The following is a 23805-nucleotide window of genomic DNA, read 5'->3' on the forward strand; positions in this document are numbered from 1 at the left end:
GTCCAGAGGGGCAAGACCACACAATTTATGAGCTTTCCCACACAAGAAACGAAAAGGGTTGGTTGTTAATGGCATTCTGACACTATTACAGTATAATTACAAAATGACACAGGTTAATATTTAAGGAGACATTAAGCCTCTCAAAAATAAAATGAATATTTACAAGATTAAGTCTCTGCCTTTTTTTTTTTTTTTTTTGGGACAGAGTCTCGCTGTCACCCAGGCTGGAATGCAGTGGCGCGATCTCAGCTGACTGCAACCTCGGCCTCCCAGGTTCAAGCAATTCTCCTGCCCCAGCCTCCTGAGTAGCTGGGACTACAGGTGCCTGCCACCACGCCCAGCTAATTTTTTTTTTTTTTTGTATTTTTAGTAGAGATGGGGTTTCACCATGTTGGCCAGGATGGTTTCAATCTCCTGACCTTGTGATCCACCCAACTCAGCCTCCCAAAGTGCTGGGATTACAGGTGTGAGCCACTGTGCCTGGCCAGTCTCTGTCTGCTTTGTTAACTACTGAAGGTCTTAAAACTTAAAGGAGAATGTAAACTACAAATGACCCAATACTAAAGCTAGTTAACGGAAGTACTGATACTTTTTATTCTTTTCAGGGACCTTTTATCTAAAAAATGTTAAGGCTTATGCTTTCAGATCTCAGTCCAATTTCTAGAAATTAACGATGAGTCCTTTTATAGCACTTACCTTTCTCTTCCTGCCTTCCCCACCTCCACCCCAAACTTGCTTCGGGTGTTCTTTAATCTTTCAAGGGAGTGATAAATGTCACAAACTCTTAAATAAAGGGCTGAAATGGCAGCGTATGACTGTCTTGACTGTCTTTAGTATTAGTCTTCTAGAATACTAATCTAATTCTTAGAAAACACAGGAAGCTCAATGTTTGAAGGAAAGTTAATAATAATTGATTCATCCTGGCTACCCAGGAAATGCACAGTAAGGATGTGTGTTCTATGTAAAGGCAGACAACAAATCCATCTAGTAATACCTATTAATAGAAAAAGAGCTCAAGGACCAAGTGCACAAGGACTAACAAGCACAGGAAGAAAACAAAATAAATGTGGAGACGAGAAGGAACCAGAGCTAGATAAGACACACGGGAGACCAAGGCGGTGGAGAAGAACAAAGCAGGACTGACCGGGCTGAGTGGAACGCAAGTGGACCACAGGCGAGGGTGAAGTGGCAGGTGCGCAGGCGGGAGGGCTAACAGCAGCAAAAGACGAGGTGGCCCAGAGGAAGGCACACCCAAGTCCAGAGAGGGCGGAAAGACTAGGCTGAATCATGGAGAAGGGAGGGAGTAGGCAAAATACAAGAAACTAAATAAGAAATTCTGGACCGAAGAGGAAAAATATAAAAGTGGGACCAAGTGATAAACAGGGCAGAAGGAAGCTAAAAGAATGATGCAGAACAGGCCTATCAGGGAAAGAAACACTATTTTCAAAATGATGTATGGAATTTTGCTTCATTAAATTAAAAATATGTTCCTTTGTTTATATTTCTCCCTGCTGGGTAAGACTTCATTCATAAAAGCAAAAATTGTCCTCAATTTACAGAAGAAAAAATTGTTGATGAGGTTAACTGACTTAGCCATAACAGCTGAAAACAATGACATGCACTTATGGCAAGTGCTCTTCGTTCTAATCCACAAACTACTTATTAAAAAAATGTGTCTATTGGGCCAGGTGCAGTGGCTCACACCTGTAATCCCAGCACTTTGGGAGGCCCAGGCAGGCGCATCACTTGAGGCCAGGAGTTCAAGACCAGCCTGGCCAACATGGTGAAACCCTGTCTCTACTAAGAATACAAAAATTAGCTGGGCTTAGTGGCGCATGCCTGTGATCCCAGCTACTCGGGAGGCTGAAGCACGAGAACTGCCTGAGCCCAGGAGGTGGAGGTTACAGAGTAGGTTTATATTTACCGAGATTGTGCCGTCATCACACTCCAACCTGGGCAACAAACTGTCCATGCACATTAATGGCCTTAATGATCAACTGTTCTTTTTTTTTTTTTTTTTTTTTTTTTTGAGACGGAGTCTTACTCTGTCGCCCAGGCTGGAGTGCAGTGGCGTGATCTCAGCTCCCTGCAACCTCCACCTCCCAGGTTCAAGCGATTCTCCTGCCTCAGCCTCCTGACTAGCTGGGATTACAGGCGTGCACCACCATGCCCGGCTAATTTTTGTATTTCTAGTGGAGACGGGGGTTTCACTATGTTGGTCAGGCTGGTCTCGAACTCCTGACCTCGTGATCTGCCCACCTCGGCCTCTCACGCCACCATGCCCGGCCCTGTTCGTTACTTACGAAAACTTCTCCCTCTCTCTCTTTGTGCTTACTAGCATTTGAAGAAATCCCTGCTTCTTACTGCCTGCCCCTCAAAACAACAAAAGGGGCCAGGCATGGTGGCTCATGCCTGTAATCCCAACACTTTGGGGAGGCTGAGGTGGGTGGATCACCTGAGGTTGGGAGTTCAAGACCAGCCTGGCCAATATGGTGAAACCTGGTCTCTACTAAAAATCCCAGCTACTCGGGAGCCCAAGGCACGAGAATTACTCGTACCTGGGAGGCAGCGGTTGCAGTTAACCGCGATCGCATCATCGCACTCCAACCAGTCTGGGCGACAGAATGAGACTCTGTCTCAAAAAAAATAAATAAAAAGGAAAGAAGAGGTAATACTGACATCGATATTGCTAAAAAAGAAGCTTAATGCAAGTTTAACACAATGGTTAAGAGACCTCATAAATTTTCTATACATTTCTACTACCCATGTTTTTCTGGTTTCCCAGAAAACTGAAAATAGAACATAGAGATTACCCTTCATTTCCACCTAGAATATGAGAACAACAAAACACTGAACAAGAACATATGAATAGTAAAGAGTAATGCTGGAAAGAACAGAAATTGTTCTATTCTTGATCCTAGAAAATAACCTAGGGTAGAATGCAACTATACCAAAGGTCTATTTGTGAGGATATAATTTTTAAACTGAAAAAATATGGTAATCAGATCTTCAGTGCCAAAAATTATTTTTAAAAAACATAGGCATATACAGAGGCTGGGAGTAGATAAAGGTGAAATTAAAGTCATAAGAGTATGAACAAGAAGCAGCACATCACTATGAAAAAGCAATTCAGCACACGACACCCTTTAGGAATTATTCAATGAAAGCCAATTTCTGGGGACCAACATCCCAGTGAACTGTTCCTATTTGTTCTCCCACTGTTGTTACCTCCTGTTTCTCTGTCCATACAGAGTAAAACTCTGAGCCTAAGTAAATTACTAGCCATTGCAGTAGTAGAAAATAACTCAATATTATACACAAAAGCGGATGGGTTAACAAAGATAATGTAAGAAACAACTAAAAAAATGTGCTGGAGTCCTGTCACTCATATTTTCAGAACTTTCTTCTTCAGCTGCTCAAAAATCCTCGATGGAATTGAAGGTGCTTCTAGAATATGCCTTTTCTTTGGTTTTTGACTATTCTTCCGTGAATATCTTCATGAGTCATTTGGCCAGGCAGTCCACTCACAGGCATCTGACACATTATTATTTAGTCCTGGAAATGGTTGCCGCGCCACAGGCTTTAGGAGGCTTCCTGTGGGAATAAGCCTGATGTACTGGTCTCTGCTGCAGACATGCTGAAACTAGGTTTATCTCTCACATTCAAAGATGGCATTGTTTCCAAGGAGATGCCTTTAAAAAAGAAAAGTTGAAAATCAACTAGATTAAAAAAAAAAAACTAATAATGCAGTGCAAATTTTCATACAATATTGTATTTCAGCTAAGACTGAAAAATAATTCTAATAAGAAATTTTAATGTTTCACTTCAGTTTTAAGTATACAATATTTTCAAAAAAACTTAAAAGGGCATCACAGGGTATACAGTAAAAGAACCGCAAATAACTGAAAAGCATGGTTTACACTCCGCTGTAAGATGAACTACTGAATTGATGACTTGGTAAACTTCTTCCAGCCATAGGATTCTGAAACTGTATTATCTGGTGACTAAATCTTGGTACCACTGAACCAAATCTAGGCAAGTCATTTGTTTGCCCAGGTTTTCTTAAATATAAAATACAGGGCTGGTTCTTCTTACTGGAGAAAAGGCACCAGAATCACTTAAGGATGGTTTAATACTGATGTCCGGGGCGTGTGGCAGCAGCTCTACCAAATTTGCGTCTCAGGAGTTAAGTGAAGACATCTGCTACTTTCAGGATAAACCCTGGGTCATTCTGCTGTACATTCCTAGTTAAAGAATAGATCATGTCCAGAATCCAGCTCTCCAACCCTAAAATTCATAACATGGGACTGGTAGAGATTTCATTAAATTATCCTAGCTTTGTAGGCTGAAAATAAATTAATCAGTGTATCATTCTCTCTTTCCCTAAAAGTTTCCCATTCAGGGAAGAGCCTGAAATGAAGATTAGGGCTAACGTGCAAATTGGATAAAAACTTCAATATAGACTATTTTAACTCAAGTTTTCCAAATTACTTCCTCAGATACTTAAACAGAACACAAGGTATAGGTCAATATTCATTATTACAAGTTTCTTTTATGCAGGCCATCCCGAAATATGTAATGTTCTTCTTAAGGGAGCATAACAAAAGCAGCAAGTCATTTCATCACTGACTCAAATTCTGAAGCTACCCCCAAGATAAATGATATGATATGCTTCCCAGTAGAAACAATCTGTGTAATACAGAATACTGTACCTGCAACGTGTGTGTGTCCTCCCTGGCTGCTAACCAGGCTTGCAGCCCAGGCGTCATTCAAGGGCACTTCCTCCTAATTCCTGGACAGCTGGTGTGGTGATGTATACACTCCCCTATCTGTGGAGCCATTTAGATTCAGTGACTGTTGATGCCCGATGCCCCCAAAATCATACTGTCAGCTCCCAACAAAAGGGAGACATACTGGGACTTTCAGAGAAATACCACTGTTCTTCATCTTGCTGAAATTTATAGGCCCTCATCTAATTCTAAACAGCTTCAAACTGACTTTATTCCAGGTGTGTCACCAAATCAATCAATTTTACATTTTTTTCCACCAAAAGAGTATTACTTGGTTTGAAGAGACCTCCTGACCCCAACATCATTCTCTATTGCTCAATACAACCTGAAAAAGTGAATCAAGATTCTACAAAAAGGCCGGGCGCGGTGGCTCACGCCTGTAATCCCAGCACTTTGGGAGGCCGAGGCGGGCGGATCACGAGGTCAGGAGATCGAGACCATCCTGGCTAACACGGTGAAACCCCGTCTCTACTAAAAATACAAAAAATTAGCCGGGCGTGGTAGCGGGCGCCTGTAGTCCCAGCTACTCGGGAGGCTGAGGCAGGAGAATGGCGTGAACCCGGGAGGCGGAGCTTGCAGTGAGCCGAGATCGCGCCACTGCACTCCAGCCTGGGCGACAGAGCGAGACTCCGTCTCAAAAAAAAAAAAAAAAAAAAAAAAGATTCTACAAAAAGGTTGGGCACGGTGGTTCACACCTGTAATCACAGCACTTTAGGAGGCCAAGGTGGGTGGATCACCTGAGGTCAGGAGTTCGAGACCAGCCTGGCCAACATGGTGAAACCCCGTCTTCTACTAAAAATAGAAAAATTAGCTGGGTGTAGTGGCAAGCACCTGTAATCACAACTATTCGGGAGGCTGAGGCAGAAGAATCGCTTGAATCCGGGAGGCAGGGGCTGCAGTGAGGCAAGATCGCGCTGCTGCACTCCGGCCTGGGCAACAGAGCCAGAGTCTGTCTAAAAAAAAAAAAAAGATTCTACAAAAAGGCCAGGCACAATGGCTCACTGACGTACCCAGCATTTTGGGAGGCTGAGGCAGGAGGAGGGTTGTTTGAGCCCAGGAGTTCAAGACCAGCCTGGGCAGTATAGTGAGACCTCATCTTTACACAAAATTTAAAAATTAGCTGAGCACAGTGGTGCGTGCCTGTAGTCCCAGCTACTCTGGAGGCTGAGGTGGGAGGATTGCTTGAGGCAGAGGCTGCAGTGAGATCACACTACTGTACTCTAACCCGGGCGACAGAGTGAGACCCTGTCTCAAAAAAAAAAAAAAAAAAAAAAAAAGATTCCACAAAAAGATAAAGCAAATGGACAGAAGTGTATAGGAAACCTTTAGTAATACCCACATTAAGGTAAATTACTACCACTAGGGCTTCAAATCTGGTAAGTGTTTAAAAAGAGAAATGCAGTAAGATATCCAGTGTCATTCGATATTATTTTATTTGGCATAAGTTTTTTGATACTAAATTAGTAACAAGCAATCATTGTCCTATGTCCTGGTGAATCACTGTTCTAGAATTCGGTATCTATAAAAAATCATAATCCTCAGCTTTGAGATTCAAACTTCAGTTTCTCTCCACCATCTTTAGTCATTTCAATATATAATGTCCCCTTAACCATTCCATTATCAATGTCCTCTATATAGAAAATCCAGCATTCCTTCTGCAGTTTAGAGACACTGCAATCTCTTAGGCTACTTTGAAATTTTTAAAAGAGCATCTCTTACAGCTGCAAAAGTAGTGCTTAGATGTCCCTTCGAAGTATAAAGTAAAGCTCCCCAGAGAAACCACACCGCCTCTGGAGCCAGACTGCCTACTTATGATTTCCGGTACGATCTTAAGCAACAAACTTAATTACTTTGCTGTGTCTCCATTTCTTCCTCTGAAAAATGAGGAAATAATTGTACCTACTTCAAAGGATTGTTGTGAGGTTCACATTTTAAGCACGACATAAGTATTAACTCTTATTTAGCTCCAAATTCTAGTACTGTTTCACATGTGTACACTAGGTTTGCCTAACTAAAATATAACCTACCATTTTGAGCATCTTTGATGTTTCCCCATGGTATGTAACATTCATTTAATAGGTAAATATAAACCTACTCTGTATATATACATGTATATTATATATATTATATATTACATATATTACATTATATATTATAGGTATTATATAATATTATATATTATACTGGATACCAAGACAATTCTCAAAAATAGGACATCCTGTAGCCTTGAAGAGCTTATATTTTGGGTGAGGAAACAAAATACATGAAACACTCATGTATCAATATAAAGCTATAAAAGATTCACTGTCATAGAGTGTGGTATACACAGTTAATGTTCAAAGAGTCATTGTGGGCTGCAGATCGCAGAGAAAGTCAGGCTGGAGTGGCCCTGCACCTAAAAGTAGGTGGGATCTTCACTAGTGGAAAGCGGAGAGAGGATTCCCCAGGGAAAGTGCTCATTCTACAAAGGTTTACATAGCACTCTCAGTTTGCCAGGTTCTGTTCTAAGCCCCAGAAAAACGACAATGAGTGAAACAGAAGAAGTCCCTGCATTCAGGGAGCTTAAAGGGCACTCCATCTGAGAGCCAAATTTGGAAGGAATGAGAAAGGCTTGTCTTCCTGTCATAGGAAACACATCATTTAAATGCCTTATGAACAGGAGCCAATGCTGTTATTACACTCACTATGGCTTTCCAACAGTGAAAAACATACAGAAATTCCAAAATTTTTTCATGTACTGTAATATACTGCATTCTAAATCAGTTCCATCTTTAAAAAGCACATAGGCCAGGCACGGTGGCTCACACCTGTAATCCCAGCACTTTGGGAGGCTGAGGAGGGCAGATAACGAGGTCAGGAGATCGAGACCATCCTGGCTAACACAGTGAAACCCCATCTCCAGTCACAAATTCACTCCAAAGGAAAGCATGTATACATCTTTTTTATTCTAAGATCCTTCCATTAATGACAACTCTCAACTCCTCCCCTCCCCAAAGAGAAAATGCCTTTAAGTAAAGAAACCCTCTTGTAAATACTGACTAGCAAAGCATTCTTAATCTTTTCCTCTTCCCAAAGATGGACCACCAGAATCTTCTGATAGCTAAGTTCCAGCATGCTTTTTTAATCACAAAGAAGACACACATCCAACTCTCCAGTCCTTTCAACTCCCAAGAAAATGTGAACTGTTAAGTTAAACCCTACGCTCATCTCGGAATCATTGTTAATTGTAACTGTTATGCCTACACAAATCATTAAATTCTATCTTCAAAACAAAATTAAGGAAGCCAAAACTGTTCAATTAAATCCAATCAAAAAACTTACTATTAATGCAAAGTACTGGACTCAATACTAAGCATATGTTCAAGACATTTAAAGGCAAACTAAAAACTTAGACACACAAATCTTTCACAACTAGCTACAATGTAAATAACATCCTTAACATTTAAATGCCCAGTAAAACTGTGCTAGACTCATCAACAAAGTAATAGCCAGTCCACTGTTTTTTATTTTTTTAGTTTGGTATTGGAAAATTAGCCTTGTTTCATTATGTTTGTTTACCCTTAATTAGGAATGTCACTTAGAAATTAAATATGGAAAGAGGGGGCCATTTAAGAAAGGACCATTAAGGCTTTCTCAATATTTACCTTTTTCCAATGTCCTAGCATAGCCTGTTCACTGGGTGACAATGTTATATAATAGAAACTCTGATAAATAAGAGACACGGGGCTTTGGAAACTATTCAGCACCTAAATAAAGGGACTAATTGTACTTCTATGAATTTTTAAAGCCATCTTCCAACTTGAAAAACACATTAATTTACTCTATGGGTAACATTTTATATTGCCAACACTCTTATTTTACAAAGGCATAAACAAGCATTTAATGCACACGTTTGCCGGGCGCGGTGGCTCACGCCTGTAATCCCAGCACTTTGGGAGGCCGAGGCGGGCGGATCACCTGAGGTCTGGAGTTCGAGACCAGCCTAGCCAACATGGTGAAACTCCGTCTCTACTAAAAATACAAAACTTAGCTGGGCGTGGTGGCGGGCGCCTGTAATCCCAGCTACCTGGGAGGCTAAGGAAGGAGAATCGCTTGAACCCGGGAGGCGGAGGTTGCAGTGAGCCAAGACAGTGCCATTGCACTCCAGCCTGAACGAGAGCAAAACCCCGTCTCAAAAAAAACAAAACAATAACAATAATGTACACGTTTCACATTTGGACACACTGAAATCAAACTCACGTATTCAAATTTTTTTAGATTAAGTTACATAAAGCATGCACACCATTTGGCATAGGCCCGGCAAACAATCAGTACTCAACATCACCTGTTATTTTCCTGATTTTCCAACTTTAGAGTCAAATTATATGTATGATTATGTATATACAATATATGTAAATACATATAAATACCTTAAGCTAGTATGTTATTGCGTAAAGTAATGGTCTTACCCTAGACAAAGGTGAGTTTAATTGTAACAGATGAAACAAAGAATAGAAAACTTGTTAAGAAGTGTTCAATGTAAGCTCTCATCTCTGCAAGGTTTCATGTGACTTATAATTACCAGTCAGCTGGTCCTAGAGAACTTAATCAAAATGTATAGTAAAGACGAACTACGTGGACCAGTGGCCATTTATTTGCAAGGTGGCACCAACCACTGACATCTGATCACTTCCATACTGATGCTGAAATCCTATGCAAATTCATTACTTATGTCAAGCTGGGAAACACTTCTGTCAAGTCACTACACAATTAAATAAAAATACCCAAAAGGGACTTACACTGACAATGCTATAGCATCCTGGCCATATCCAGTTTTGAAAACACTACGGTGTCAGCCACGCACCATTTAGGACGGGGAGAATGGAAAGCCAGTTTGGAGAACAGACGCTTTCTTAAGAGTACACGTGAATATGAAAAGGGACTCTATGCTCTCAAGACCAAAAAAGAAATCCTCTGCGCCGCTCGGCTTCATTGCGCCTGGTGGGACAACGTACACGACCCCTCCCCCGCCGAGTCCCACCCCAAGCGCGCACAGCGGAGCAGGAGGCGCCCGGCACTCGCAGGTAATGCCCGGTCCCTGCCACTTCCGTCGAGTTTTCGCAAAGGCGCCGCACGGCAAGCGACGGCCAGGTCCACGTGGGCCAGCAGGCGCGGGGGACGCAACCCGCCGCCGCCGCGAGCCCCGCCGACGCCCGCCAGCCCCGGCCCCCACCCGCGGGAGCCCGGGAGTCGGGCCGGGGGCTCGCGGGAGGCGGCGCGCGCAGCCCGGGCGGGGGTCGCGGCGCGGTAGGGGAAAGGAGCCCGGCTCCACTCACGCGCCCGGGGGCGGCACTGGGGCCGCCGCTGCGTCTCTCCGGCTCAAAAAACTGAAAAGGGGAAAGGAAAAAAAAAAAAAAGACCTGGCTCCTCGTTTCATCCGGAAACCGACCGGCCGGCAGGAAATGACGAAGGCAGAGGGCGTCCAGGTTCGCTCGGTAACCGTTTCCCGCGCGCCCGGCCCCGACTCCGGGGTAAAGAGCCCCGGAGCGGAGCAGCGCTGGCCGCGTGCCGCCTCCGGAGCCGGCAGCGTGAGTGGCCCCGCGTCCCGGCTTCTCCCGGTCCCCGGCGGGGCCGCGTCACCCGGCCCCGCCCCGCCCCGCGCCGCCCGCCCCGCCCCGGACGCGGGGGTAAGGGGGGTGGCCGCCCGCCTGCCCTCGGTCCCGTGCGGTCCCCGAAGCTCCGAGCACCTGCCCGGTCCCGGCGCGGAGCCCCTCCGCGTCGCGTGGAGCTGCGAGTCGCCCGCTTCCGGAAGCGCACACGGGCCAGTTGCGGCGGCCCATCTGCCAGGGCGGCGGGGGCTCGGCGGGAGGGTTGAGGCTGAATCACGCGCAGCCTGCGGGCGGCGGAAACGTCCCTAGAGCCTCGCCGCCCCGGGACCCGGGCTGCTTCCTGGGAGAGGATTACATTTTCTCCCTGCTCCACTTGACTTTCTTCCGGAAGGAGCAGGTCTCGCAGGATCGGGGCCAAGACTGGAAGAGTTCAGGTTTGGGAGTCGTGTGTATAACAGCCCCGCGCCTCCACGCCCAGGCCCGTGTGGCTTTGGGCAAGTTATATAACCACCGCCGCCACCCCAGTTTCTTCTCCTGTAAAATGGAGCTTTAGTGCCGCCCAGCAGGGTTGTTGGGATAATTCAGTGACTCTGTGGACTGCCCAGCACCTGTGAATTGCTTTCCTGGATGTTGGGTGAAGGCCTGTGAGCTTGTATGTACCCTTCGGCTTCAGGATACCAAGCCTTTAGTGTTTCAGAGGGATGAGAGAAAGAAATCCCATTTTTTGATGCAGAGGATTTTGTTGTAAGGGACTCTAGGAACTAAGTGGTTCCAATGTGAATTTGTATCAAAGTAACAAAGTTCTAAGTGAGAGACAAAAATGATAACATTCAAGGCACGATGACAAGCGGTGGTCAATTTTAGAACCACCTAGACATGACATCAGGAACCCAAAATCACGACACAGATTTTAAAGCTTATGATACAGTGACCTAGTCCCTAGAAAAAGTAGTTCTCGGCTGGGCATGGTGGCTCACGCCTGTAATCCCAGCACTTTGGGAGGCTGAGGCGGGCGGATTGCCTGAGCTCAGGAGTTTTGAGACCAGCCTGGGCAGTATAGTGAGACGACCCCCACCCCACCCCCGTCTTTGAAAAAAAAAAATAAGAATTACCCAGGCATGGTGGCACTTGCCTGTATTCCCAACTACTTGGGAGGCTGAGGCAGGAGAATCCCTCGATTCTGGGACGTCGAGGCTGCAGTGAGCCGAGATCGCACCACTGCCCTCCAGCCTGGGTGACAGAGTGAGACCCTGTTTTTGTTAAAAAAAAAAAAAAAAAAAAAAGAGTAGTTCTCATCCTAAAAGTTTGTCAATCTAAAACCAACCCCTAATTGTAATATATTGGCAAGTTTATATACTCTTGTTTACTTGAGACTTAATTCAGCCCATCCTAGCCTCTCCTTACTGAAATAGTTCAAGCATTACATTACAGGAAAATGTGAAAAAAGGTGTCTTGCTTTAGATTCCAGAGGAAGGCTGTGGTGGTATGCAGTAAGCACGCAGCAGGTGTATGTGTGTACACTTGGTTACACTGTGGCATGCCGGGGAGGAGGGGACGGGGTCATAGTTCAGGCTGCCTGTGGGCTGTGGGTCTGTACTGTGACTCAGGACCAGAGCACTCCTTACTCCTGGCAGCCTTACAAAGTCATGCCATTGATCATGATTGAGGACTGGGCGGGAAAGGCCTCCCCTCTGCAAATCTTTCACAACTACACTCCTAAAAATAACTCAAGTGCATGTGCCTGGAAGCGCAGAAGAGTGACTTCATGACATACCAATCATGTTGTATAATATAGGTTGTATAATTCACGTTAAAATTTTACCATTCTATGTCAGCAGTAATTAGAAATTTTTTTCCTAAGTGTAATTAAAGACCTGCATATTTGGGGCAGGAGGAAGTAGCGCTTTGAGTAGGAATATACCATTTACTGAGTGGCACATGAACAGAATCTTGTGAAAAATTAAAGCAAGAAATTAACCTGGTTCTGATCCATTTTGTCATTAGAAAATAGGAAACATTTTGTAATTTGTCAGATAAATGACACCCGTGAAATGTTCTAGTGGCCAGTGCTGTATGGCTCCCCGTTTCTTGCCTAATTTGTTAATAACTCTCAATCCTGAAAGCTGCCTCCCTTGCTGCATAATTGTCCTGGGCCTTCTGCAGCATCTCAAATCAGACACATAAAGTCATCTTTTTTTTGCCAAACACGGTGGTGGTTGTTGCTATTTTACACTTTGGCACCAACGAAGTTTGAGATTCCATAAATTATAAAGACAGTTATAGTGTCTGGGCTTCCAAAAGTTTCCATGTCTAAAGTAGGCTGATTACTTACTATAAACCATAAATTTACATTCAGAGGAACTCTGGAATTTAGTTTTGAGGAATAAGAATTGAAACTCTCAATATGTCAAATACCGGCCGGGCGCGGTGGCTCACGCTTGTAATCCCAGCACTTTGGGAGGCCGAGGTGGGCGGATCATGAGGTCAGGAGATCGAGACCATCCTGGCTTACACGGTGAAACCCCATCTCTACTAAAAATACAAAAAATTAGCCGGGCGCGGTGGCGGGCTCCTATAGTCCCAGCTAGTCAGGAGGCTGAGGCAGGGGAATGGTGTGAACCCGGGAGGCAGAGCTTGCAGTGAGCCGAGATCGTGCCACTGCACTCCAGCCTGGGTGACAGAGCGAGACTCTGTCTCAGGGAAAAAAAAAAAAAAAAAAAGCCAAATGCCAAATACCTCCGTACCTCTCACTCAAAAAAATCCACAGCCAGTCTTCAGTATCTAGGAATTGGGTATAGTCTAGTGTTTAAACAATATTTAGATAGTGCATCTGCAAATTTTTACAACTTAATTTCTGTTTTTATTGTTCTCTGGCTAATTTTCACGAGACAAATCTTTATATTCAGCAGACACCCATAGTTAGTTTAGTCAAATCACTCCTGCCCTCAGTGTGAAGAGTTGAAGTTAAATGGCTGTTCATGATAATCACTTTATTCTAAAGGAGTACAGTATGTCCCCAAACATCTGACAAAGACAAGTTGTCAGAAAGGCAGAAACATGCCATGTGGCTTAGGAGCAGACCTCTCCTGAAATTTCATTTTTCTCATATAGAGGCAAGCTAAAAGAAAGAACTCTGCCCTCAAAACATGTATATTAACTAGCTGGCCAAATCTACACTAATGAACACTTTGGAGGTTTACAGCATGGACTCCTGCAAGACATTTTAGTGAAAGAATTTTTGCAATGCCTTCATTGTTGTAGGCAGCGTAGAAAAAAATCACCAAACAACTTTTTAGACTGTTTTTCTTGGTATTAGAAAATGACTGATTCTCAGAAACTACAGTGCAACTATCACTTATATTTGTCCATTTTTCTCCTGTATACAGAGTGTCTAAAACAACACTTCTGGATTTTCTTTACATATTAGGTCATTTTACTTAGACTTACCTTTTGTGTCCCAACACAAGGGAGGAACTCTGTCTTTAAGGAAAAATTCAGTTAGCTTCTCAAACACAAAGAAGAAGTCATTACTTTTACTTGCTGTTTGATGCACTTGCTGTGACCACTGTAACTTTCTGTGGGAATGTCCAAAGAATGCATTTCCTAGGGTAGATGTCACAGCTGTGTCAATAGCGAAATGTATCTTTTCATCCCATAGCTTCTTTCAACCAAATTTGTCCAGCAGGCCAAAACTAGATAAAGCTCTAAACGTTTCCCAGTGTGGGAGGCATGCGGGGTGAGAGAGCCATGTTCTGGCTGTCACATCCTTGCTAGGCTGCTGTGCAACACTTTTGTAGCAGCACAGCCAGGTGTTGAGTCTCTGTGGTTTTTGTTTTTTGAGATGGAGTCCCGCTCTGTCACCCAGGCTGCATTGCAACGGCCTGACCTCGGCTCTCTGTAACCTCTGTCTCCCAGGTTCAAGCAATTCTTCTGCCTCATCCTCCCAAGTAGCTGGGATTACAGTCACCCGCCATCATGCCCAGCTAATTTTTTGTATTTTTAGTAGAAACAGGGTTTCACCATGTTAGCCAGGCTGGTCTTGAACTCCTGACCTCAGGTGATCACCCACCTCGGCTTCCCAGAGTGCTGGGATTACAGGCCTGAGCCACCACGCCCAGCAGAGTCTCTGTTTTAAAGTATTCTGTTACTTCCTCTGGGTGTTACAATTTGGAAACTGCAATAACATTTCAAGCTCAGTCCTTTTAGTAATATTATTTTTTTATCCCAAGTTTCTTAAAGGGCCAGATTGTAAATATTTTAGGTTTTGTGGGCTTTGAAACAAAATCAATATTGTGTAGGTGCAGTCCTTGGCATTTGGGAGATTGGTGCCAGGACCCCCTCAGATATCAAAATCCGTAGATGCCCAAGTCCTGATATAAAATGGCATAGTATTTGCATATAACCTAAGCACATCCTCTATGTACTTTAAATCATCTCTAAGCACTTACAATACCTAATACAATGTAAATGCTATGTAAATAGTTGGTATAATGTATTTTTTAAAATTTGTATTTTTTTCCAAATATTTTCCATTCACGGTTGATTATGCGGATGCAGAACCGTCAGATAGAGAGGGCCAACTGCACCATTTAAAATGTGCCACTTAGAAATGTAAATCCCATTCTTGGCTCATGGGCTGCACACAAACAGGTGGTGGACTGGATTTGGCCAGCAGGCCATATGTTGGCCAACCCTTCTCCAGACAGTGCTACCATCATTAATTAAAAGAAACCCTGCTTTCTTTTCTCTCTTACAGCCCCATGGCTGGGGGTTATGGAGTGATGGGTGACGATGGTTCTATTGATTATACTGTTCATGAAGCCTGGAATGAAGCCACCAATGTTTACTTGATAGTTATCCTTGTTAGCTTCGGTCTCTTCATGTATGCCAAAAGGTAAATTTTTGTTTCTCAGGGTAGATAAAAACTGTGCATTTACAAGTTTTGCTAGTTTAAGAAATATGAAATGAATGCATAAAAGTAATTTCATCAGGCTGGACGCAGTGGCTCACACCTGTAATCCCAGCACTTTGGGAGGCCGAGGTGGGCGGATCACGAGGTCAGGAAATTGAGACCATCCTGGCCAACATGGTGAAACCCTGTCTCTACTAAAAATACAAAAATTAGCTGGACGTGGTGGTGCGTGCCTGTAATCCCTGTTACTTGGGCGGCTGAGGCAGGAGAATCACTTGAACCAGGGAGTTGGAGGTTGCAGTGAGCCGAGATCGCACTACTGTACTCCAGCCTGGCGACAGAGCGAGACTCCGCCTCAAAAAAAAAAGAAAGAAATTTCATTATAATTTTTGTTCTAGTGCTGAAAGACACTGTCTACTCTGGTCTCAAGCATTGGTGGCCAAGGTTTGGCTTTGAAAACCCCATTGCTGGCCAGACACGGTGGTTCACACCTGTAATCCCAGCACTTTGGGAGGCTGAGGCTGGTGGACCTCCTGAGGTCAGGAGTTCAAGACCAGTCTGGCCAACATGGTGAACCCCGTCTCTACTAAAAATAAAAAAATTAGCTGGGCATCATGGCATGAGCCTGTAATCCCAGCTACTTGGGAGGCCGAGGCAGGAGAATCACTTGAACATGGGAGGAGGATGCAGTGAGACAAGATCATGCCACTGCACTCCAGCCTGGGTGACAAAGTGAGACTCCATCTCAAAAAAAAAAAAAAAAAGAAAACCCCATCGCTTTAAGAAGTGAAGAGTTAAGTAGCACTCTCAGCCCCCAGGCCAGCTGCACTAAACTCTCAATTCTGCAATTTCTAATATAGCCCAATTTTATCATCCAGCCTGGGTTCATTGTCACCCTTCATTGAGCACATTTTTTTTGGCTTAAGTCCCTGAATGCAGAAACACTGACTCCTATGTATTCAGCAGATCTCCCTTTAGCCAGTATAAGCTTTTCCTTGTTTTTTGTGCATGACTATATCATAGCACTTATTAAACAATGTTAGTTTTATCTGATTACTTGTCTGTCCATTCCACGACATGTCTTTTTTGTCTTTTACTTTTGGGTCCTTGGTGTGCCATATAGTGTAAATCTTCAATAAGTATTTCCTGCTTTAATTCCAGATGTTGTAGCTTAATTTAACTGCTTTTCCACATTCCCTGGCTCCTTTCCCAGAAGTACAGTAAAAAGGGGGAGGTGCAGGGATGCTTTAAAAAGAGGAAGAGCAGTGTTAGATTGGGATGCTTCTGCAGACACATGCTTTACAGGTATCCTGTCCCAAGGGAAAAAGGCATTCGAGAGTTCAAGGTAATTAGTAATCCAGAAATAATTTACGTTTGCCCTGAGGAATCATTCAGAGCCCGCACTTGCGCCCAGATCTCAGCTGAACCCTCCTGGAGCAGCTGGCCTGTTGGCTGCTGAACTCTAGGGGTGGTGAGAGGAGGCACCCTGACCATCACTGATCACCTGGCAGGTGACCGCTTTCCTCTAAAAACAGCCACTGCCGCCTCCCCATGTTTCTTTTAAAAGCAGAGGCACGCTGTTCTTAATTTTAAAAAGATGTCTCCACTAAGCCCATCCTATTGTATTTAAGAAATATGTTTATTCATTACTTTCCAAAATTAAGGTCTGCTCACATTCAGTTTATTCTCCAGCCCAGTCATTTAGCTTTATCTGGATGTCATGAAAGGGAGGAAAAATCAGCTGTTTTCTTGTTTGTGATTTTCTCATAGGATATTTGGCTTTTGGAGGATTGAGGAGAATCACAATGGAGGAACTTCACTTTGTTGTGTTAAATGGATGTGTTCAGCTACTTTCCTCACAGCCTCATACTTTTTAGTGAAAGAAAGAATACTTTGAGCCAAGGAAGCAGCTCTCAAAGACAAAATAGAAAGTAAAATGGTCTTGTCATTTAAGTCCTTTTACCACAGCTTCTGATGACCAGGATCATGAGCATATTACAACTCTATAGACATTAATACAAACATCTCTTCTGCATGGATTTTGTGTTTAGGAACAAAAGGAGAATTATGAGGATATTCAGTGTGCCATCTACAGAGGAAACTTTGTCAGAGCCCAACTTTTATGACACGATAAGCAAGATTCGTTTAAGACAACAACTGGAAATGTATTCCATTTGTAAGTATATTCTGTGCTGAAAGATGCACATACGCACGTTTAAAATAGATTTTCTGGAATTGAGTTCATTTAGCAAAATGTTATTAGAAATCGTAAGTAATGAAAACTTAGTACTTTTTTCAGATGTTTAATATGTTTTTCAGATACTTATCCTTTGTTCCTTTTGTATTTCATACCATTTCCATGTGTTACTGGCTCAAAATAAGACATATAACTTAATTCAACATAGCAGCATTATTCACAATAGCCAAAAGGTGGAAATCACCCATAAGTCCTCAGCCCATGAATGAATAAACAAAGTGTGGTGCATACAATAGAATGTTATTCAGCCCTTAAAAGGAAGGACATTCTGGCCGGGAGTGGTGGCTCACACCTACAGTCCCAGCACTTTGGGAGGCTGAGGTGGGTGGATCACAAGGTCAGGAGTTCAAGACCAGGCTGGCCAAGATGGTGAAACCCTGTCTCTACCAAAAATACAAAAATAAGCCGGGCACACTTGCGGGTGCCTGTAATCCCAGCTACTTGGGAGGCAGAGGCAGGAGAATCACTCGAACCTGGGAGGCAGAGGTTTCAGTGGCCTAAGATCACACCACTGGACTGTAGCCTGGGCGACAGAGCAAGACTCCGTCTCAAAAAAAAAAAAGAAGTACATTCTGACATGCTACACATGGATGAACCTTGAAGACGGCACACTAAGTGAAATAAGCCAGTCACAACAGGACAAATATTGGATTATTTCACTTACGTGAGGCAAATTACAGAGACACAAAGTAGAATGGTGGTTGCCTGGGGCTACGGAAGAGGGGAATAGGGAGTTTAATGGGTCCAGAGTTCAGTTGGGGATGATGAGAAGAGCTCTGTGGATGGATGGTGGTGATAGTCCCAGCAATGCAAATATATGTAATGCCACTGAACTGTACACTTAAAAATGGTTAAAATGGTAAAGTTTATGTTATGTATGTTTTACCACATAAAAAAAAATCCTTTTAAAGAAACATAAGTATTGTTTAAAAAAAAAGTACAGAGCCTTGGGGTCAGGTGTGATGGCTCACGCCTGTAATCCTAGCACTTTGGGAGTCTGAGACGGGTGGATCACTTGAGGTCAGGAGTTCGAGACCAGCCTGCCAACATGGTGAAACCCCATCTTTACTAAAAGTACAAAAATTAGCTGGGTGTGGTGGTGGGTGCCTGTAATCCCAGCTACTCAGGAGGTTGAGGCAAGAGAATTGCTTGAACCCAGGAGGCAGAGGTTGCAGTGAGCAGAGATCACACCATTACACTCCAGCCTGGGGGACAAGAGTGAAACTTCGTCTCAAAAAAAATTTAAAAAAGTACAGAGCCAGGAGCTCTGTATGAAAAATTCTAAGTAAAGAACTAAGTTTTTATTGACATGTACACAAAAGTTATTTGCTGTCAGTAATATGCTCAGTAACATAGCAGATACATTACAAACCCACAGTTTATTTCTTTTTTGATGGAAATGATATAAAATAAAATTGATACAAATTTCTGTTTGCAAGGTGTATCAGTTTTCCATTGCTACTGTAACAAATGACCACAAATGTAGTGGCTTAAACCACACGAACATGTTGTCTCACGGTTCGGTGGGTTAGCAGCTCCACAGCAGCTACACTGTGCTAACTTCAGGGTGCCTGCACGGTTCTGTTTTTCTAGAGCCTCCAAGGAAAATCCCTGTCTTTGCCTCCTCCAGCTTCTCAGGGCCATCCACACTCCTTGGGTCACAGTCCCTTCCTCCATCTGCAAAGCCAGGAGCATTGCATCTTTCTGACTATTTCATGTCCACATCTCCTTCTCTCAGAATTTAGGCAGGAAAAAAGCTCTGTAATTTTAACGGCCCATCTGATTATGTTGGGCAGATAATCCAGAGTCATCTCCCCATGTCAAGGTCCCTACCTTAATCACATCTTCAGAGTCCCTTTTGTCTTGTGAGGTAATATAGGCACAGATTATGGGTTAAGATGTGGACATCTTTGGGGGCCATTATGCTTATAAGCAGTGAGCACATGTGTGGATTTGCACATTTAATGAATCCCAGCATAATGGGTCCTTAGTGTTCGTGATGTATTTTGTCCTGACAAGAGTCTGGTGGTTCCAAAGACACAGGCAACAGAATTCTTTTTTTAATAGAAGACTCCCGAAGTTGTAAGCTTTGGGCTACAAAAATCTGGATCTACCCTGAGTAGCATAAACAAATAGTATCTCTTTCTTGGCTAGTAAAAAACTTAGAAGAGATTGGCCAGGCGTGGTGGCTCACACCTGTAATCCCAGCGCTTTGGGAGGCCGAGGCGGGTGGATCACCAGGTCAGGAGATCGAGACCATCCTGGCTAACACAGTGAAAACCTGTCTCCACTAAAAATATAAAAAATTAGCAGGGCATGATGGCGGGCACCTGTAGTCCCAGCTACTCAGGAGGCTGAGGCAGGAGAATGGCGTGAACCCAGGAGGCAGAGCTTGCAGGGAGCTTAGATCACGCCACTGCACCCTAGCGTGGGCGACAGAGCAAGACTCAAAAAAAAAAAAAAAACTTAGAAGAGATTGAAAGTTTTAAAGCTAAGCAGTGGATGACACAAAGATTTTTAGCCCTGTATTTTCTCTAGTTTCAAGTTAAGACAGTTTTTCTTCAATAAACGTTTCTTAGAAGTACAAAAAGAAGACAGAATTGCATGTCTATTTTTTCTTCTAGTTTATATTGAAGACATTTATAATATGTTTAATCAACAATAAGCCTGTTAGGTTTTTAAGTTAAAATATAGTCAAATTCCTTATGTGTGGACAAAAGCATTATTGTTAACTTTAAGATGGAAATGACAGGTAATAAAGGAAGAAATTACTAAACATTAATTTTAATAGCTTAGGTCAGGCATGATGGCTCATACCTGTAATCCCAGCACTTTCGGAGGCCAAGGCAGGATGATCGTTTGAGCCCAAGAGTTCAAGACCAGCCTGGGCAACATGGTGAAACCCTGTCTATACTAAAAATAAAAAAAATTAGCTGGGTGTGGTGATGTCCACCAGTAGTCCCAGCTACTTGGGAGGCTGAGGTGGCAGGATTGTTTGAGCCTGGGAGGTCAAAGCAGCAGTGAGCCATGATTGTGCCACTGCACTCCAACTTGGGTGACAGAGTGAGACACTGTCTCAAAAATAAATACAGTTTTGAAATTTTAATAGCTTAATGTTTATATTTTAAAGCTATGAATAATCCTGATACATGAATAATAATAATAAACATATAAAAATGGGCATCAGCAGTGTTGAGAAATTAGAGGATCATGAAGTGTAGTACATCTTTTCCAAAGAAACAAAATTGTTTTAATTCTAGACTAATTACTTAGCGGGGTGCAGTGGCTCACATCTGTAATCCCAGCACTTTAAGAGGCCAAAGCAAGAGGATCACTTGAGGCCAGGAGTTCAAGACCAGCCTGGGCAACATGGCGAGACCCTATCTCTGCAAAAAAATAAAAAATTAGCCGGGTGTGGTGGTGTCTGTCTGTGGTCTCAGCTACCTGGGAAGCTGAGGTGGGAGGATTGCTTGAGCACAAGAGGTTGAAGCTGTAGTGAGCTGTGATTGTGCCACTGCACTGCAGCCTGGGTATCAGAGGGAGACTATCTCTGAAACAAACAGACAAAAACTAATTCTTCATTGAGAATCATGACTTGACTGTAATGTTGTTAAGTAGTAATCATTTTGCAGTTTTATTAATTTTATATCTTCTTTTTCTTGTTGTGAATAGCAAGAAAGTACGACTATCAGCAGCCACAAAACCAAGCTGACAGTGTGCAACTCTCATTGGAATGAAACCTCAGAAAATGAGCAACAGAAGTAATTGTTTCAAGCTCCTGATTCTTTCTACTAAATCATGAACAGCTTTAAAAACATTTCTGTCTGCATAAAATTATTTTACTTGTAACTTTTCCCCAATTGTTCTGTGCATTGTTTTGCCTTTTTAAATTACATCTCCAAGTGGCTCAAAAGGCCTTGACACAGGGAACCTGCACATATCCAGGATATGTGTAACCAGCGATGGTGACTTGACCTTGCCAAGACCTGTGATTCCTTCAGGATACAATCAGTGAGAAATAAAAACACATCTTGGGAAGTGGGAATCCTGGAGTTTATGCCATTTGCAATATTAAAAAATAAAAACGCAAGTTATTATTTCAATAATAACTTCCTGTTTGATTGTATTCTGTGAGTGATAAGTGTCAGATCAATAACAGATTAATTTGTTGTTAACAGCTCTTTTTTTTTGAGACAGAGTCTGTTGCCCAGACTGGAGTGCAGTGGCACAATCTCTGCTCACTGCAACTTCCACCTCCCGGGTTTAAACGATTCTCCTGCCACAGCCTCCTGAATATTCTGTTAACAGCTCTTTGATTAATGATCTTTACTTCTTCAGAACTTGTGTGGTAGACCGTCCTTTCTACATCATGATGCATACTCCTGTGCTAATTTTAGAAGCTTTCTGTAACTAGATTTTTTCCTCATTATGCTCCCAGGAGCGAGTTTGTTTTTATCCCCGTTTCATTTCTACCAGGTAGCTCTACTTTAGGCCATACTGGGGCCCTGCTGTTGAATAAATGGATGCCTGTGTATTGGTGTTGGCAACTCTGCGGTAGTAGTGCTACCACTGGCCAGGCAGTATTACTACCACTGGTGAATGTTGCTGTCTGGTTACTGCTGCATTTTTGGCATGCTAAGCCTTCCTAAAGAGCCTCATATCTTTTCCCATGCTGTACTGTATAATGAAATGTTTTTACCTAATTTTTCATGTTTATTTAAATAAAAGCTGACTGGGTAATAGTGGGGAAGTTTAATTGTCCACATAAGTCAAAAGAATCCGTTTTTGAACTAGAGCTATTTTCAATTATAAGAGTGAGCTGGCTGGGCACGGTGGCTCACGCCTGAAATCCCAGCACTTTGGGAGGCCAAGGTGGGAGGATCACGAGGTCAGGAGTTTGAGACCAGCCTGGCCAACGTGGTTAAACCCAATCTCTACGAAAAATACAAAAATTCGCTGGGTGTGGTGGCATGCGCCTGTAATCCCAGCTACTCAGGAGGCTGAGGCAGGAGAAGTGCTCGAATCTGAGAGGTGGAGGTTGCAATGAGCCAAGATCACACCACTGCATTCCAGCCTAGGCGACAGAGCAAGACTTTGTCTCAGAAAAAAAAAAAAAAAAGTTAATAATGGCTTCAAGTATTTCCTTTCCCCCTTATTGTGAAATAAACTATATACATTTTAAATGGAAATTAAGGTTTAGACCAAATAAAAGCATTCAGGGAAATTGCATTTACTTTTAAAAATGTGTTGTTCAAAAATGTATATATAGTACAAAGTGAATTGACCAAACAGAATAATTCTTAACTCACAAAGGAGTTTGAGTGCACTTCCTACATGTTGAATTTAAATCTGACTAAAGGATTGTAAACAGTTGTAATTATGGGTTGTAGTAACAGAGCAACAAGGGGACAATCTTCTAAACTTGCCTTTGCCTAGGAGAGCTACTGTATATCTCCACAAGTGAATTTAATCAGCAGTAGGAGTGGTTTACTCGTCACTGACATGTGGCACAATCTGGACAAATTACACAAACTGGCTATCTCAGATGTGTAAAATTAATGTACATAAATAAACGTAAGTCACACAATGAATTTTCTTTGTGTCCACTAGATAGAGATGGTCATAACTACAAACTAGTAGATTATTTGATGAGCATCAAGCCCTGGCAAGTGACAGGAGATGAATTCCTCTCCGTTTTTTCCTTAAAGCAAACTGATGGGAATTGCACACACCCCACTGGCAGGAACAACAGCAAGCCGGCTTTGAAGTCTCTTCCCTGCTTCAACAGCTGAATTGGGGAGAGCGCAAGCCCTGCAGCCACACTTCAAAGCGGCGCTGCCTGGCTGTCCTGCTTCTACCCAACATCCACCTGAGACTCAACAGAACTGTTTTCTTTGGAAGAAAAATGGAACTACTAATAAGCTAGTAATTAACCCTTGTATTCTTTTTCTGGTTTCATCTTCCTGTTTTAATGTGTAAGATATTCAGCAGTAAGCACTGGTCAGCCTGCCCTGGTGCACAGCTTGAGTGTGTTAAATAACTGGCTGTTTAGCTGATGCCAGCCATCTGCGTGAAGGGGAGAAGGCCGCCTCCAAGGACACAGATGTTTGCTGTTGACCTCACGCTGCGTCTGGTTGAGTTATTCATGATTCATCGGAAAATGACATGCAAGGTTTATGGTAAAACTGCTGTACAATCAGAAGTATTTTAAGTATGCATTAGAAGTAAGATAAAATAGTAATAAAAATAGTTTCAGAT

The 23805-nt window shown here is 43.0% G+C and overlaps 3 protein-coding genes across 10 annotated transcripts in view; 1 reads left to right on the forward strand and 2 right to left on the reverse strand.

The window, feature by feature from the left end:
* Nucleotides 1-10670, reverse strand: part of SLC20A2 (solute carrier family 20 member 2) — a 123908-nt gene extending 113238 nt beyond the window's left edge. The window contains exon 1 of one of the 4 annotated variants that reach the window (XM_034966017.3): nucleotides 10517-10670. The gene's annotated coding sequence lies outside the window, so the exon portion shown is untranslated. Of the gene's footprint in view, nucleotides 1-9568; nucleotides 9708-10189; nucleotides 10364-10516 lie in introns of those variants that run through there. The other 3 variants (XM_034966016.3, XM_063607175.1, XM_034966015.3) reach the window with 3 other exon arrangements.
* Nucleotides 1-23805, reverse strand: part of PLAT (plasminogen activator, tissue type) — a 507407-nt gene that overhangs the window by 357056 nt on the left and 126546 nt on the right. The window lies entirely within an intron of this gene.
* On the forward strand, nucleotides 9728-22790 carry SMIM19 (small integral membrane protein 19). Of its 5 annotated transcripts, none has more exons than XM_003823283.6 (4): nucleotides 9728-9853; nucleotides 15135-15272; nucleotides 17342-17466; nucleotides 21220-22790. In XM_003823283.6, the coding sequence occupies exons 2-4, from the start codon at nucleotides 15139-15141 to the stop codon at nucleotides 21282-21284; spliced, it is 324 nt and encodes a 107-aa protein (XP_003823331.1). In that variant the 5' UTR covers nucleotides 9728-9853; nucleotides 15135-15138; the 3' UTR covers nucleotides 21285-22790. The 5 variants fall into 5 exon arrangements, with proteins under 5 accessions (XP_003823331.1, XP_034821914.1, XP_034821913.1 ...); XM_034966023.3 differs by lacking the exon at nucleotides 9728-9853 and adding an exon at nucleotides 10068-10255; XM_034966022.3 differs by lacking the exon at nucleotides 9728-9853 and adding an exon at nucleotides 10218-10357.

This window comes from Pan paniscus, chromosome 7 (assembly GCF_029289425.2).
Source record: "Pan paniscus chromosome 7, NHGRI_mPanPan1-v2.0_pri, whole genome shotgun sequence".
Classification (NCBI taxonomy): domain Eukaryota; kingdom Metazoa; phylum Chordata; class Mammalia; order Primates; family Hominidae; genus Pan; species Pan paniscus.

Coding starts and splice junctions, on each gene's coding strand:
- SMIM19 (XM_003823283.6), top strand. CDS start 15,139: ATGGCTGGGGGTTATGGAGTGATGGGTGACGATGGTTCTATTGATTAT. Junction 15,273..17,341: donor CTCTTCATGTATGCCAAAAG/GTAAATTTTTGT, acceptor TTTTGTGTTTAG/GAACAAAAGGAGAATTATGA. Junction 17,467..21,219: donor ACTGGAAATGTATTCCATTT/GTAAGTATATTC, acceptor TGTTGTGAATAG/CAAGAAAGTACGACTATCAG.